We start from the raw sequence: 15,141 nt of genomic DNA on the forward strand, positions 1-15,141 counted from the left end.
TGATCCAAGGCTATGATGCGGTTTGTCTCCTTCGGTTCCGATGCGCAGGTGGAGCGCAAAGCTGATCACACCAACACGATCGTGTGACAAAGATCCAATATGGCTTATATTAATCTTATGGTAACGTATGACACACATATATACATACCTATATATACCTACTTGATTGCTTTGGCTGACTTTCTATTCAACTGCCTCATCCAAATTCTGGTAAAGAGGTAACTTCGAGGATGGAAATTCTTTCGTTACCAGCTTCATTTGGTGTCAAGCTCGTCCCTGCCTTGTCAGGCGAGGGCACCAAGGCTCGAACTTTCGCTCTCTTACCTGCAGACCTCCTCAAGATATCGCTTAGTGTAGCCGGTATCACGCTCAAGCAACTCAAAGCGAAATTGTGAGTCCCCTTCCACTTGAACAGATATTTTGGTAACTTCCCACTAACTAATAATTCTGAATGGCGTCAGACCTGCCAAGTCCCGATTCTGCTACAGCCAAGGTGAAGAGGTAGATGATAGTCTGACTATCGAGAGCTATGTCAAGTACAGTAACGATGTAAGCTTGACCTGGCCCCTATGCACATCCCTCTCAGAGCATGGTCTTGCTTATTCGGAATGCATCGTGGCAGAGTAACATCGCACCAGACAAGACGGACAGCAAAGCTGCTTCATTTGTCAAGATTTGGTACCTCCCCCCGAGCGTGAGCCCGAATGAGGTGAGTTGTAAAAAGCAAGAGCTCTGAATCGATACCACTGCTCACACACTTTTCTTTAAAAGGTAAGCCTGCCTAGGCCGTCCGCTGGTGAGATCATTCAGCCACACAACAATAATGAGAATGATTCACAGCTCAATCAAGTGAGTCTACTCTCGGCCCCTTCATTCCTAAGCCCTGTTTTTGAGCGAATACGATTAATTTACAGGCAATGTGAGCTTAGTCGACCATATATCAGCGAGGGCAACTGCAAACTCCAGAACAGCGAGGCAAGTTGAACGAACAGTCCATTCAGGACTTATTGCAAAAGATAGGCGGTGATGCTTCGCAAATGTCCATTGGTGATTTCCAGATCAAGTATGTCGTTTGATCCTATCATGTGTACCTGATCACTCTGCGGAGATCACTTGGCTGACATCTAACCCAACGATTTCACACAGCGGGTTACGAAATATGACTTCCAGTGACTGGAGTAAGGTCGAAAGAAATTTGGGATATCTGTATGGATATTATCCTTCATCCGACAAGAAAAGATTCTTAAAAGCAGCTTATCCTGGCGAGTTTCTTGAATGTGTATGATAAAGAGTGTGAGATAAGCAACATACGCTGATCGGAGGCATGGTTGACAGCTTTCAGGACTTTTATCAAGACCGACAAGAAACCAACTCCTGTAGTAAGGAACACCTCAACCTGAAACGCGATGATAGGCTGACCTCAGATGATCGTCAGGTGCCTTCCCCTCCGTCTTATGACGAGAATGGAAATCTTCTACCTCCGACAGCACCAGCTCAGGTAGAAGAGCTGATTGACGGCTACCTTATCGAAAGACAAACACCACTCTATCACACCTCAGGCTTACAAGTCAAGATCGACGTCGAATCGTATAGATCTTCGCAAGACATGCAATACGCTGTCAGTGGGTTCAACCATCAGAATACACAGATTGCATTGTGAGCTACCATGTCAACACTATCCCAAATGATGAGACACGTGGATGACTTACTACTCAATGACACAGGGGCGTAGCAACACCTAAAGTGCAAGTCGGGTTATCTGGCAGTCACGACAGTACAAGTGCGACTGCCACTACTGGTTCGTCTACCGAAGTTACAAACAAAATTGTCGCTACTTGGCAAGTGAGTCATCGTCGCCTCTCTTGTTCCTCAACGAAGCACGACCGTGACTGATAACGACTGAGGTATAGATTCCAGTTGTTGAAATCATGCTCAATACCGCATCGACCGAAATTCATCCGGAATGTCAAGATCGAATAAGAGCCTTGAAGTCAGGAGGTACCTGTGAGATGGCTCAGAAGTTTATACAAGACTTCGGTACCTCCTTTTCAACCCGAATCGTATTAGGTGGTAAATTGCACAGCAGTCAAGATACCTTGTCATCCTCCAAGGACTCGTTCTCACAGCAAGAGACCAGGATCAAAAAAGCCGTCAATGCAAGTATTTCAGGTGGTCCTGCAAGTGGGAAGTTAGATGCCAAAGGTACTGGTGGACATTCTAGTGAGAAGGGGAATCAGAACTCTCAAAGCTCCTCCAAGGACGAAGAGACCGTGAATCTGGCTTGGACCGCCTTCGGTGGAGAATCAATCTTCGCACAAAACCCCATCGCTTGGTTACCTACAGTGGCTAATTTCAATAATTGGCAAATCATCGAAGTGAGTTAAAGAGCATCTTAGGCTGACCTACAACTCAAAAAGGAGTACCTGACTGACCCAATCAACGCTTTGGGTCCAGCATACCGAAGTCAGGTCGATCATCTATGCCTTTGACGGATACAAAGGTTATGAAGGTACTTCGGCAATGTTAAGAGCCCTACTCAGCCCCGTCGACTTGGTTAGACCCTCTACCTTACCTTGGACAGCGGCTATGTATGACGCTATCCCAGGTTTCGATCCCTCGGTCGGCGCGATCGGATACTCCTTTTCCTCTGTCGACCTCTCACAACACTTCAAAACACCCCCATTCAAAGTGAAAGCCTCTAAAGTCATTCATGAGGGATCGCTCAATCAAACTGATCAAGAGGATCTCAAGCTCAGCTGGACGCTACTCAAGGATGTCGGCGGGGTCAAGGAATACGTTATAAAAGAGTTGTCAAGCTCAGAGACGGAAAATGGTGTCAGACCACTATCGGATCATCTCCTTTATTTGGATGTTTCGGAAAGATCGTTCACCATTGTGTTACAAGTCAGATCCCCCGAGCTTGTCACTAGCATTGATCCCAAAGAGATGGACTGGACCAAAGAAGCGTTGGAGTTGGTGAAGCTCAGTGAGAGCAAGGAGGAAAACAGACGATTATTCAACGACAAATATGGTGATAGATTCATTACCGGTTGGGCAAGACAGCGAATCATCCAGGCCAACTTCCAAATTTCCTTCAATCGACTCGATGATATCGACACTGCTATCAGAAAGTTTAACGAAGCGAAGTTCAGCGAGAAGACGGTGTCAAGTGGTCTTAATTGGATCAAAGAAATGATATCCAGATCCGGTGTACAGGCGAATGCAGTCATTTGTAAAAGTGATTCGAAATCTAAAGGATTCGAAGTAAAGCATTTCGATAGGGTAAATAGTCATCAATGGAATCAGGTATTCGAGGAGATCTACAACATCTCGTCGGCAGATCCAATACCTACCAAGACTTTCAGCCACTCTTTCGTCGAGTCGTTACCCAACTTGGAGTTTCCGAAGCAATTCACGTTCACCAGCGTTGACTCGGAAAACACGGAGAAAAAGAGAAAGAAGCTGATCAATTTCTTTGCAGAAATTTCATGTCAATCTAGTTTACCTATTCTAAGATATGGCTCAGCGAAGAAGAGGGAGTTGAAGGATAATCTGGGCAAAATCATCGAGAAGATCAAATTAGCCGAACAAGGAATGAAAGGTATTGGATATACTGAATCGCAAGTAAATGCAATTAACGCAATGATCATCAAAGCGAATCAAGATCTTTTGGTCCAATTAGCGGTTTGCCATTGGATTAGGAAATCGAAGCAGTGCGAAATCAACCTGTAAGTCCAGATCTCCGCAACATTTTATCAGTAAGGTTGTAAGCTAATTTGTGAAATGTATGGCGGCTGTAGCTGGAAGAACGGTTTAAATTGGATCATCCGATTTGCTACCCACATGTTCACGTCGGATTTCTGTCCTAACGAAGCGGACCGAGAGAAATTCGGTAACGATGCCGTGAACACAATCAATCAGCTTTGCCGGAAACCAGCGGAAACTCCAAGAGTTGATTATGAATGGAGTGTCTTTTCGGTACCTGACAGATTTGTCAACGTTACTGCCAACCCACCTTTCTCCAACCACAAACTTGTATATTGGAGAATGACAAGTTATAACGGTGGATCGATGGGTGGAGGAATATGGTGGCCTTACTGCCCGTGGAAACAAGTCTTAAACTTGCTCTCCTGCCACTGGGAGGAAGAAAGCGATCTTTTCATCTGGAATAGAAGTCCAACGATGCGAGTCGAAAGACGGGACCTCTTTTCTTATCATTGGGGTTTGGAGACTTGGTGGCTTTCCGATGATGATTTTCCATTCGACGAGGACATGTTGTGGGATTTCGAAATTAGTGGTTATAGTCATAGGAAGGGTAGAATGGCTTTTACCGATTGATAAAATAACAGTTCAGCTTCTGAGGTGGATGCATATATTTCTGCTATGAATTGCTTGGATACTTCATTACCTGTCTGCTGTGACATATATTTCACCGTTTAACAGACAGGTTGCCATGATATAGTCCCGTTCTTGATTGATATAATATCATATCAACGAATCCATATAATAATACAAATATGTACAAGGGAACGAATCTCCTTTCAGAGAGAAAGACTTTAATTCTTGTTCAAAAATGGTCGCTCAGCCTGTGGGGTGATTCTAGCTCCGTGTCGTCTACCATCTTGAGCAGAATCGAAGTCGACGATAGCACTGTGAGCTGTTATTCTGTTATCCCATAATACCACTGCTCGCGGTGTCCATTTGACTCGAACTTGGAAATCGACGCCTTTGGCCAGGTGATCACTAAAGAAGCAAAGAGGTATAAGCTAAAGAACAAGGTTATTGATGAAGTCGGTACTTACTATAACAAGTTGAGGATGGCATCACTCTCTTCCTGCTTCAATCCAACGATCCTTCTTGAGAATTGTTTGTTGACAAACAAAGCTTTCTCGCCGGTAACGGGGTGAGTTCTGACCAGAGGATGAACGTTCTCAACAGGCTCTCGTCGTACTGTACCGCCTCTGTTACCAGCTCGCGAGAAGTTGGCTTGCTCGACTCCCGAGTGTACAACTTCGAGGGTCTCAAGGTAGGCTCGGAAAGATGGTGAGAGTCGTTTGTACGCTTCGACCTGAGATACATAGGCGGTATCACCACCGGATGCTGGGGAGTCAAATAGGAAAAGGGTGGTAAGTCCAGGTGGTTGTTCCTCGTAAGTGACCTGAATACAATTATTTTGGTCAACTGGTGCGAATGCCACAAATTCATGGTCAAGCGGTAGTCCTCACATCAGAATGCCATACACTGGAAGTGAACCTGTCGGTGAATTCATAATTGAAAGTCTTGCTCATGTCTCGGTAGACTAAGTGGAATTCTGGGTGATTCAATGGATGAGCTGAGGTAGGATGGATGTGTAATCGACCGAAGAAGCTACAAAAGACATTGTCAATACACATTGTCTACAGTTTATTGTCATGTACTCACGATCCCCAATCCTGCAACATCCACTCGGGTGATTGATCTTGGAAATCTTGATCTCTGAACACCACTATACCTCGTTCGGCGACGAATTTGGCGAGTTGCTGTCTACCTCGAGCATCCAGCTGGGTGAGTTGCACTCCAGATACATCGGCACCGAATCGTGGGGTGAGCTGAGGGAGGTCACAAAGGTGGATTAGCATACATACAGGTGTACCCATGGAGCTTTGTGTCAACCACTCACGTCTGAAACTTGAGCGTTCTGCAAGAACTCCCTGGGGTTCTCGTGCTTCAAAGCTTCCAAACCTGGGTCTTTGTGCTCATAGGGTGTTAGAGGTGGATATGTCGTGTTGTTGAATGTGGGTAGAGCCCAGGCGTAAGGGTACTCTGAGTCTTTGGCGCCACCTGCATCTTTGTCATGATCGTATTTGGTTCCTTTAAAAGCTGGTTTCTCAGTCTTTTCAGGCGATTCTGATCGCAGCTGGAGTGTTCGAAGTGGCTCAGTGATAGTCTGGGTAATGGTTGACATTTTGGTTCAAGTCTTGTCTCCTCGTAATCGTTGGTGGAACAGCAGATTAAGGAAGAATATTTTTAGGAAAAGAGGAAGACAAACGAGTCAATTTAGCACTGACGCCATTTGATCTTCCTTTTATTCTTTCCATCTTCTATATTACCAGGTGGAAGTAACCGTAACATATCGATTTCGTCTTCTAACAGCATTCTGTCGTCATCATTACAGTTTTTCGGGACGGTCCGGTTGGACACATGGCAAGCTGAGTGATCTAGACAACCAGACCATCGTGATGACACCTCGGAACACTGATTATTCGGAATACCGACTGATCACGACGTCTTGCATCTCGCTTTCCCTCTGCGATCCTACCTTGGACTTGATTGAAAGTGTCGAAAAGAATGATGAGATGCGATGGTGTGATCAGAAATAAAGGTCTAACTCGGTGAATTGCGTGATTCTTCATCAGCGATAAGATGGCGGAGATCGCCGCAACCTGGCAAATTTCCTCAATGAGGCAATTTCATTCAAGTGGATTTCTTTATCTTTTCATAATCTCACGCCAATCTTGCCGAAACCTCGATTCCAACGTCAATGAAGTCCCGGCATGGGTAGTGTTTTCTGACTTTTCATCTACACCCACATGATATTCTCGTTTAGCAGCCGATCGATTATTTCAACTGGTTCTCTGCAATTTCAATTCTTCCAAGCCTCCAGTGCTATTCCGGGATGCTGCTGCTAGTTGAACCAGACGTCATAGAGGTGTTCCTCCTCAAATTCCGCTGTGAACTTGATCCTGATTATCAAATCCTTCCTATGAAAATCATCTGAATGGATGTCGTGCTTCGCGTGCCAGTTGAAAAATCTGTCCTATCCTTTCGACCACAGCAGAAGCGTATGGTAATTATGTATATATCTGGGCTGTATAATTTCCAAACAGCTTGATAGGTTTTCAGCTCATCCCACCCTTCTCTACAGATCCTAAGCTATTGAAAATGTCGATGATTCGACCTGAGAACTCTTCTCCTGCTTCCACATCTTCGGAAGACTTCTCGAGTAGCTCCTACTCAGACAATGAGAAGATCGAATCTGCTCCTGGACGCAAAGTCTCGGATGCACCTCTGAGAACACCCCCATTAGATGTATCAGAAAAAGGACAAGCAGCTCACTTCACCTCCCAGCCTATTCAAGGTCCTGATGGAACCACTCTTGACATTCTGGAGGGGATTCCTCCGTTGGCGGAAGCTCCCGCCCAGGCTTCAGGATCGGCATTTGGTAAAGCTTGTCTTAGGATCGTTGGGATCGGCAAGAAGAACGCAGCACATGCTGGAAATGCTATAGCTACGCAGCCCTCGGTCTTCGATACCCCTCAAAGAGATCATTATACGCCGAAATCATGGTATGAGGGTTACGCCGCCTTCGATCCTTTGTTTAGATGGACTTGGAAAGAGGAGAGTAAGGTTACCCGGATGATTGACTTCAAGATTTTCCTTTGGGTCACGTAAGTTTGCGCTTCCACATAATCTCCCAAGGCTCTACTGATCGGAATCTGATATAGCATCATGTTCTTGGCTCTTGATATAGATCGATACAACCTTACCAACGCCACAGCTGATAATTTCCTGAAGGACTTGAACCTCACTCAAGCAGATTACAATTTGGGTAACACTTTGTTTAGAGTCGGATTCTTGGTATGTTGGAGGTCTAGCCATCTAGCACGATCACGTTATACTGATATGCATCAATTTAGGTTGCCGAATTGCCATCTCAACTCGTGTCGAAACGACTTGGTCCGGATGTGTGGCTACCAACGCAGATGATCGTTTTCTCCGTCATTGCCGGTTCACAATTCTGGCTCTCAGGTCGAGCCTCATTCCTAGCTACGAGATTCCTTATCTCGTTCTTCCAAGGCGGCTTCATTCCGGATGTCATCCTGTACCTCTCATACTATTACACCAAGTCGGAATTAGCGATTCGGCTCTCGTTCTTCTGGGTTTCCAACTATCTCGCCAATTTGATCACCTCTTTTTTGGCTGTAGGTATCTTGCAGATGCGTGGAATCGGAGGTTACAGCGGATGGCAGTTTATGTTCTTATTAGAAGCAATACTTACTCGTGAGTTCGGACGATTTCGGGATTTCGGGGTCTAAAAGCAAATGCTGAAATGTACACGGACAGTACTTGTCGGTGTGGCATCATTTTTCCTGCTTCCTGCGTCCGCCTCACAAACCAAAGCGTGGTTCCGGCCCAAAGGATACTTCACCGATGACCAAGTGAAGATTATAGTCAACAAAGTACTGCGAGATGACCCTACCAAGAGTAGTATGGTAAGTGATCACTTTGACATAAAACAGTCAATAAAGGATGGCTGATGGGAATGTGGCACAGCACAACCGACAAGCTCTTCCAGTCAAGACTATCTTCCGATGTATGGGCGACTACCAGATGTACCCTCTCTACTTGATTGGTATCCTCTTCGGTATCGGTGGTTATCCCGTTCAGCAGTACTTCCAATTATCGATGAAACAACTTGGTTTCACAACTTTGCAAAGTAACTTGCTTAGTATACCTAATATCGTGTGGTCAATCATCAATGTGAGTTCTTCCCTATTACAGTCCTTCCAGTGCACCGAATCAGTCGCTCACACAAAGTATTTTGTTAGATCGTTGGTATAACCGTCATCTCCGAAGTGGTAAATAGTAGAGCTTTGGTCTGTATGGCGGAAGATCTCTGGATGTTACCTAATTATATTGCTCTGTAAGTGGATCCCTCATCTTCAACTCATTCCTTATGGTTCAAGGCTGATTGATACCTTTGATCTGATTCATAGCTTGGCGATACCCAATCCCGGTGCATGGACGTATTTCGCCATCAGTACTGTACTTTTGAGTTTCCCTTACGTACATGCTATCCAAGTCAGTTGGACCAGTAGGAACGCCGGATCAGTCGAGAATCGAACAGTCTCCGCTTCGCTATATAACATCTCGGTACAGCTATCAGCTATCATCGGTGCTAATTGTGAGTCCTTTCCACCATAGGTGAGAATACTCTGCGAGTATAGCAGCTGATCTATCACTGTCTTCCTATAGTATACCAAGCGAGCGATAAACCTCGATATAAGCATGCCAATAGTGCTATCGTAGCTATAATATGCTTCAATCTGGTCGTCCTCTATCCGGCGACAAGGTGGTACTATAAGAGTCGAAATGCCAATAGAGAGGCTGTATGGGGGTCGATGACTTCGGAACAGAAGAGTGAATATCTTGAGACTACAGGTGATAAAGGTAATAAGAGGTTGGATTTCCGTTTCGCATATTGAACGAAGAGATGGTGTTATAGCTTTGGATCCGAAACGATGCATAGATACATGAATAATTCAAATACATTTCAGCTGTCTGAACTGTACAGTACAGTAGCCCTGCTCCTCGGCCGATTGCAACGTAAAGACGCTCAGGGCGCCACGGACAATTCCCGAAGTACTGAGTACTCGTCCAACCGATGTATCTATCTGATAACTTTCGATCACCTCGGTCCCCTCTTATTTATGATGATGAATTGTACAGCTTGACATATAACATATATCGGTTTGGTATCTCTTCAGAAAGGCGCTGCACCAATGCCAAGACTTTCGATCCCTTGAGATGCACCTGATCGTTTCTAGAGACCAAAGTGGTGATTAGCTTGCTGACTTACAAGTGAGCTTTTCTTATCCTTGTTTGTCCGCTGTAGATTGTAAACCTCCTTTGGAACATCCATTCCGCTCCTTAGAAGATAATCATCCCAGTTGCTGATAATGAGTGATAAGAAAGAAAGTCAGTCGGCACGCGAACAAGCTCAAGTGAATTTTCTTCATCGAGGTAACAACATCTTCAAGATGGGTATAGCTTCTCTCGTTCCCTTGCTATTCGCCTATACCGCTCAGCATACCAACACACTGGAGGTTACTGGTGTGCGGAATCTCAACTGTGGAGCAGGGGATAATCAAGTGACGAATGGATATGTTCATCTACAAAATGGGAATTTGTTTTTCTCCCTCTTTGAAGGGAAAGATGAAGCGAAGAATAATGGGTTGGTAGTTCAGTTTGAAGGTGGTCCGGGAGCATCGGCATTTGATTATCCTTTCATCGGTGAGTATCACCCTTCACACCCTTCACTCTTACCATATCTCTTCTCATGGAGACTTAATCCCACTCAATCGATGGAAGCCACACATCTCTTTTCTTCGTCGCTTATACAGACATCTCTGGCTTGTGCTGAACCCAGTTTCTAGGTGCTGGACCCTGTCAGCTAACCCCGGACGAAGAGCCCTCCTTATCCGGACTCACACCAGCTCCCTACCCATGGACGGACCACGCAAACCTTCTCGTGGTTGACTTCCCGATCGGAGCAGGATGGTCATACAATATCAGCGATCAATTTCCGGGTTCAACATCGGATTTCGCGGCAGAGGAATTCGATGATTTCTTACAAGTCATCCTCAAACAGTGGCCCCAATTCCAACGACAACCTTTGATCCTCTCTACACTATCTTATGGAGGTACCACTGGATCGCACATCGCCTCTACGGTGTTGGAACGGAACAACGCAGTGAGAGATCAGTGGTGGAATTCGAGGGTGATAAAGCAATTCGATCAAATACTGTTTGGAAACCCTTATGCGGATGCCATGTCGGAAATGTGAGTGCTTAAACGCCAACACACCTCATCGCTGCGGCCTTGTGGATGCATACAAGTCACCAACAGGACATTACGTGCTAATGCCAATGATATCCATTATAGATACTCCCAGTGGGATGTGATGTGCAACACCGAACCTAAAGGGTATAATGAGACTATCTGTTCTCATTTCCGAGACGATCTCACCGAATGCCTCGACAAACTTCGATATATAGACGAAGTGGAAAATACCAAAGATCTCAGACTATCCGCCGTGGAATCTTGTGTCAAAAGCATCGAAATCCGATTTGAGGCTCCATTGTACAATAGATATAATAAGAAAGAAAGGAAATGTTATCCTACGAATCTGTGTTTCTGGTGGATGGGCAAGTTGACTGAGTTGATGAATAGTCCAGAAATGAGAGAATGGGTGGGTGATACGAAACTCTGCTAGTATTCCCACGAGCCGTACGACTCTGACCGAAGGACAATGCTTGATCGCTGAATTTTGTATTGAATGTAGCTTGGAGTTACCCATCATGTCGAGAGATGGTGGTATGCTGGTCCAGCGATGATCCGATTTGCCAAAAACGCTGATCAGTGAGTGTCGAATATCGCTCAATTTCATGAAATACAATCAGGTCATGATGCTTGCTTCTTTGCTGACCGTGTCTTGGATTCGTAGTATGCAAAGCGCTTACAAACTACTCACACCTGTACTTGAAGCTGGAACTAGGCTTCTGGCATACAGTGGTCTAGAAGATACGATGGTACCTTATATCGGTACTTTCTCATGGGTAAGTAATCATTCCATCCCTCACATCCCATTCGATGCAGTATTGACCAATCAACTGTACTTTAGATGAACCGTCTTCCAAATTCAAATCTCAGAGCCTTCCGGGCATCTGAAGCTCAACAAGTGTCGAATGACCTCTTCAAGGGTACGGTCATCAAACCGGGGTCAGATTTCACTCTGATTGGCGTTAGGGACGCTGGTCATCTTGTGAGTCTGCGATTGACATTCAAGCTAGGACGTATGTCTGACGCTTACTTGTACTCCCGATAGGTCGAACAAACTCATGCTGCCTTGATGCAAGAGATGGTCAGGCAGGCCGTACAAGGGAAGAACTACAATCCTCTGCTCGTCATACCGAATACCACTGGTAATGATGACTAGGTATACAATGCATTACATACTTTACCCTCTATGAAAGCCTTACTGATAAGCCAAACACATGACCAATGACTGATCAAATTAAAATAAAAATTGCTTACATGGCCTTTTCTTATTGGGATGGCTCACAGGTCGAATTCCTTCTTCCAACCATACATCATCTCCACCGATATATTACTTCCTCCACAAACGACCAACACTACCTTATCATCCTCTTTCACATCCATCACTTCACCCAATCTACCTGAATACACTAAAGCTAGCGTCGCACCACATGCAGGTTCTACCAAGACTTTATGATCTTCTGCGAATCTTATACAAGCTTCTATGGCCTCTTTATCGCTTACCAATGTTGAACTAACATTAGACCTCAGACCGTATTCCAATGCCTTGGAAGCTACGGTTGTGCATCCCAAGGAAGTCGCTATTGATTTTATACTTGGTAAAGTAACGAGTGATTTCGCTTTGATAGCTTCGTAAAATGATTCACATCCCATAGTTTCTACTCCGATCACCTTGGTTGTTTCCCTCTTTGACAATGGAGTGAGTTTATCTAAACCTTGACATAGACCTACTAATAGACCACCACCTCCTACTGAACATACCAACGCGTCAGGAGTTTGACCAAGTGAATGGTGTACTTCGTGAATTAACGTCTCGGCGCCATTCCAAATATCCTGATGGTCAAATGGAGGGACATATACCCCCTGGGTATCTTTAGGTAATAGGTCCGCACGCAAGTAGGCATCAGCGTCGGCGATGGTCTGTCCGTATTGAACCACCTCGGTCGCGCCTGCTGCGATGATTCGCTGAATCATCTCTGGCTTGGTCGTGAGTGGTACAACCACTGTGGATTTTTGGTGGAGAAGGGTAGAAGCGGTTACGCATGCTAGACCAGCGTTACCCCCTGATGAAGCGTAGAAATGTTTTGGTGAGGATGGGGAAGCTGAAGAGCGTTGGACAGCACGGAGAACAAGATTTCCTATACCTCTGAGGATAAGAATTCATTTGATGCAATCAATCAGTGGAAGATCGTCAGGCAGTAGTGAAGTTACTCACCGAGATTTGAATGAACCGCTGGGTTGAAAGTTCTCCATTTTCAAGAAGATGCGACTGAGAATGTGAGACAACATATATCAGCTGGAACACCTCATAATATAAATATATGATGAGAAGGGAGCATGATCGATCAACTCACCACCCAGCAAGTTTCGATAATGGTGCTGATTCTATCAAAGGGGTTTCAATCCACGGGCATGGAAGGGATGTATCTTGATGAGCAATATAGCCATTTTTCATGTGGACTTCAAGGGTCGGCTCGGCAGGTGGAGTGAGAGGCATCACTGTCATATTGCGAGATTGTATAGTAAGTTATGGTCAGAATAATAACTATCAGATAGAGTGGTGAAACGGTTGTGAGAAGAACAGATCATGCAAGAAGTGGGAATGGGCATACATCCACGGCGGTCCCATGTATATACCATAATTCTTGATCTCATTCAAAGAATGCATCACTTGACTATGGGTTACAACTTGATGGATTAATTTCCCATTCATCTCACCATTTTCCATTTCTACCTTGTGTATTTCCCATTTTTCATAGGATGATCCGTCACGCTGTACTGTACGGGAATACATACCGAAGCGCTACTTCTAGTTCAAGTAAGTCAAGGTATAGACAGGTAACAGGTGACTATGTATTAAAATGTCTTTTCCAATTTCTCTTATCGTTAACAGTCATATGCAGCTTCAGTCTGTATGATGTGTTTTGTTGTTTTGAATGGTGATTCCTGTTATGATTTTCCAATTTCTTATCTACCGCCATGTATCTAAATCGATTGGGATTTTCCAACATCTTATCATGATTTTCCAACCCGACTTGCTTATGGGAAATTAACTTTTGGATACTTACGTGACGTGCCTGGACAATCACTCGATACGAGTAGAGTAGTGGATCGACGGCCGTATTCCCGCCGACTGATGCCTGATACTTGGTAACATACAATCATTGCATGCATGATGGCATGACGAGAGGGACGGTATTGCCGTGAAGTACATCATGTGAGCAATTCCAATATCCCTAGTACCGCACATATACAAGTGAGAATCGGCTGACTGGAAAGCTGCCATAACGGTTGGTACAACGAATAGGCGCCGAGGTGCTACAGAGATCTCACTGAGCGTCTAAGAAATAAGTGTATGATGCATACTGGCTCCTCTACAACGTATAGTAACTCTACTGCACTAATCTTATGGCTTTATGGCTTTTGCAAGTTCTTATCCACCCATTTACCTAGACTCTCCGTCTCCACACCCTTCTTGGCATTCCACGTATCTTCGAAATCCCAACTGACTCCAACCTTTCTGGCCCATATCAACCCGTATTTCGGTCCTACATCATCTGGATCTGCCTTTCTCTTCTCTTCCAGCTCTTCTACCGTCGTTACTTTCTTATCCACCTTCCATCCTACCCTTTCGATTTGTTTGTATACATCTTCAAAAGTGATTGTATCGCCCGCTATGAATACCACTCCCTGAGGTATATCCTCTGGATCGTCAAGTACGATCTTAGAAGTGAGACGACCAATATCTTCTGCGGATGTGATCGTGACCGCGTTTGACCATCCACCCAGCGCATTGACCGTTGCACGTTTGTCATCGGGGTTCAGGTTGACGACGCCGAAGGAAGGGTGGAATAAGAAACTGGTGAACAACCCAGTAGAGACGATTGTCCATTTTGTTTTACTTTGTGATCTAAGAAGGTCGCGTACGTCCAATTGTTCATCAAATAACGGTTGACTAGAACCTCTCCCTATCGTATCGTAATCTACACCGAACTGCCATGGGAAATAATGTTTCACACCTGCTTCTAATGCAGCTTTAGCTAGACCAATTTGAGATCCTGGACCACCTGCAAATCCCGTCGCTGAGATTACTACGTCGTAGCCCTTCAAAAGGGGTGATACTTCTGAGATTGGGCCGGAAATATCGCCATGGATGATGTTCACTGGATAGGAGGAGAGGTCGGTCTTGGATCCTGGGCGGAGTAAGACCGATACAGAGGGTTTGGAGGGGTGGGAGGTGAATGATTGGATTAGGGAGAGACCAAGTTCACCAGCTCCTATGATAAGTATCTTTTTTGTCATTGTCTATGAGTGTATTTCTGTAACTATTTTGACGGAAGCTCTTTGTGTGAGATTATTAAGCATAACCGTGTCAACCGAAGATCCATATGCATACCAGTATATATATATATATACACCAACAAAAGGCTTCTCGAAGAATTTCCCTCCACTCCACCTCCACCATCATCATCCTGACCTCCACAATCTCCACTATCATACTGTACCTGCTCCATCTTGTCCCTCAGACGATACAGAATAGGG

General features: G+C 44.9%; 6 protein-coding genes across 6 annotated transcripts; 3 read left to right on the top strand and 3 right to left on the bottom strand.

Annotated features, from left to right (window-relative positions):
* Positions 1 to 230: 230 nt before the first annotated feature.
* On the top strand, positions 231 to 4,338 carry V865_001479 (uncharacterized protein; the record flags this gene model as incomplete). The annotated part of the gene is made up of 12 exons (XM_066225297.1): positions 231 to 391; positions 462 to 549; positions 623 to 709; positions 772 to 849; positions 930 to 1,063; positions 1,147 to 1,262; positions 1,336 to 1,379; positions 1,436 to 1,656; positions 1,725 to 1,842; positions 1,911 to 2,375; positions 2,455 to 3,728; positions 3,801 to 4,338. The coding sequence occupies 12 exons, from the start codon at positions 231 to 233 to the stop codon at positions 4,336 to 4,338; spliced, it is 3,324 nt and encodes a 1,107-aa protein (XP_066081394.1).
* A 218-nt stretch (positions 4,339 to 4,556) lies between these two features.
* V865_001480 (uncharacterized protein) lies at positions 4,557 to 5,944 on the bottom strand (the record flags this gene model as incomplete). The annotated part of the gene is made up of 5 exons (XM_066225298.1): positions 4,557 to 4,743; positions 4,803 to 5,158; positions 5,226 to 5,367; positions 5,422 to 5,588; positions 5,660 to 5,944. The coding sequence occupies 5 exons, from the start codon at positions 5,942 to 5,944 to the stop codon at positions 4,557 to 4,559; spliced, it is 1,137 nt and encodes a 378-aa protein (XP_066081395.1).
* A 977-nt stretch (positions 5,945 to 6,921) lies between these two features.
* On the top strand, positions 6,922 to 9,245 carry V865_001481 (uncharacterized protein; the record flags this gene model as incomplete). Its single annotated transcript, XM_066225299.1, has 8 exons — positions 6,922 to 7,427; positions 7,485 to 7,617; positions 7,677 to 8,040; positions 8,104 to 8,252; positions 8,314 to 8,520; positions 8,589 to 8,683; positions 8,757 to 8,944; positions 9,016 to 9,245. The coding sequence occupies 8 exons, from the start codon at positions 6,922 to 6,924 to the stop codon at positions 9,243 to 9,245; spliced, it is 1,872 nt and encodes a 623-aa protein (XP_066081396.1).
* A 555-nt stretch (positions 9,246 to 9,800) lies between these two features.
* V865_001482 (uncharacterized protein) lies at positions 9,801 to 11,758 on the top strand (the record flags this gene model as incomplete). The annotated part of the gene is made up of 7 exons (XM_066225300.1): positions 9,801 to 10,053; positions 10,197 to 10,602; positions 10,705 to 11,011; positions 11,105 to 11,181; positions 11,267 to 11,378; positions 11,444 to 11,584; positions 11,648 to 11,758. 7 exons carry the CDS (start codon positions 9,801 to 9,803, stop codon positions 11,756 to 11,758), a joined length of 1,407 nt encoding a protein of 468 aa, XP_066081397.1.
* Positions 11,759 to 11,880: 122 nt separating this feature from the next.
* Positions 11,881 to 13,105, bottom strand: V865_001483 (uncharacterized protein; the record flags this gene model as incomplete). The annotated part of the gene is made up of 3 exons (XM_066225301.1): positions 11,881 to 12,745; positions 12,815 to 12,868; positions 12,954 to 13,105. The coding sequence occupies 3 exons, from the start codon at positions 13,103 to 13,105 to the stop codon at positions 11,881 to 11,883; spliced, it is 1,071 nt and encodes a 356-aa protein (XP_066081398.1).
* Positions 13,106 to 14,013: 908 nt separating this feature from the next.
* On the bottom strand, positions 14,014 to 14,901 carry V865_001484 (uncharacterized protein; the record flags this gene model as incomplete). The annotated part of the gene is made up of 1 exon (XM_066225302.1): positions 14,014 to 14,901. The coding sequence occupies one exon, from the start codon at positions 14,899 to 14,901 to the stop codon at positions 14,014 to 14,016; it is 888 nt and encodes a 295-aa protein (XP_066081399.1).
* Positions 14,902 to 15,141: the final 240 nt, after the last annotated feature.

Source organism: Kwoniella europaea, chromosome 1 (genome assembly GCF_036810445.1).
Source record: "Kwoniella europaea PYCC6329 chromosome 1, complete sequence".
Taxonomy (NCBI): Eukaryota; Fungi; Basidiomycota; class Tremellomycetes; order Tremellales; family Cryptococcaceae; genus Kwoniella; species Kwoniella europaea.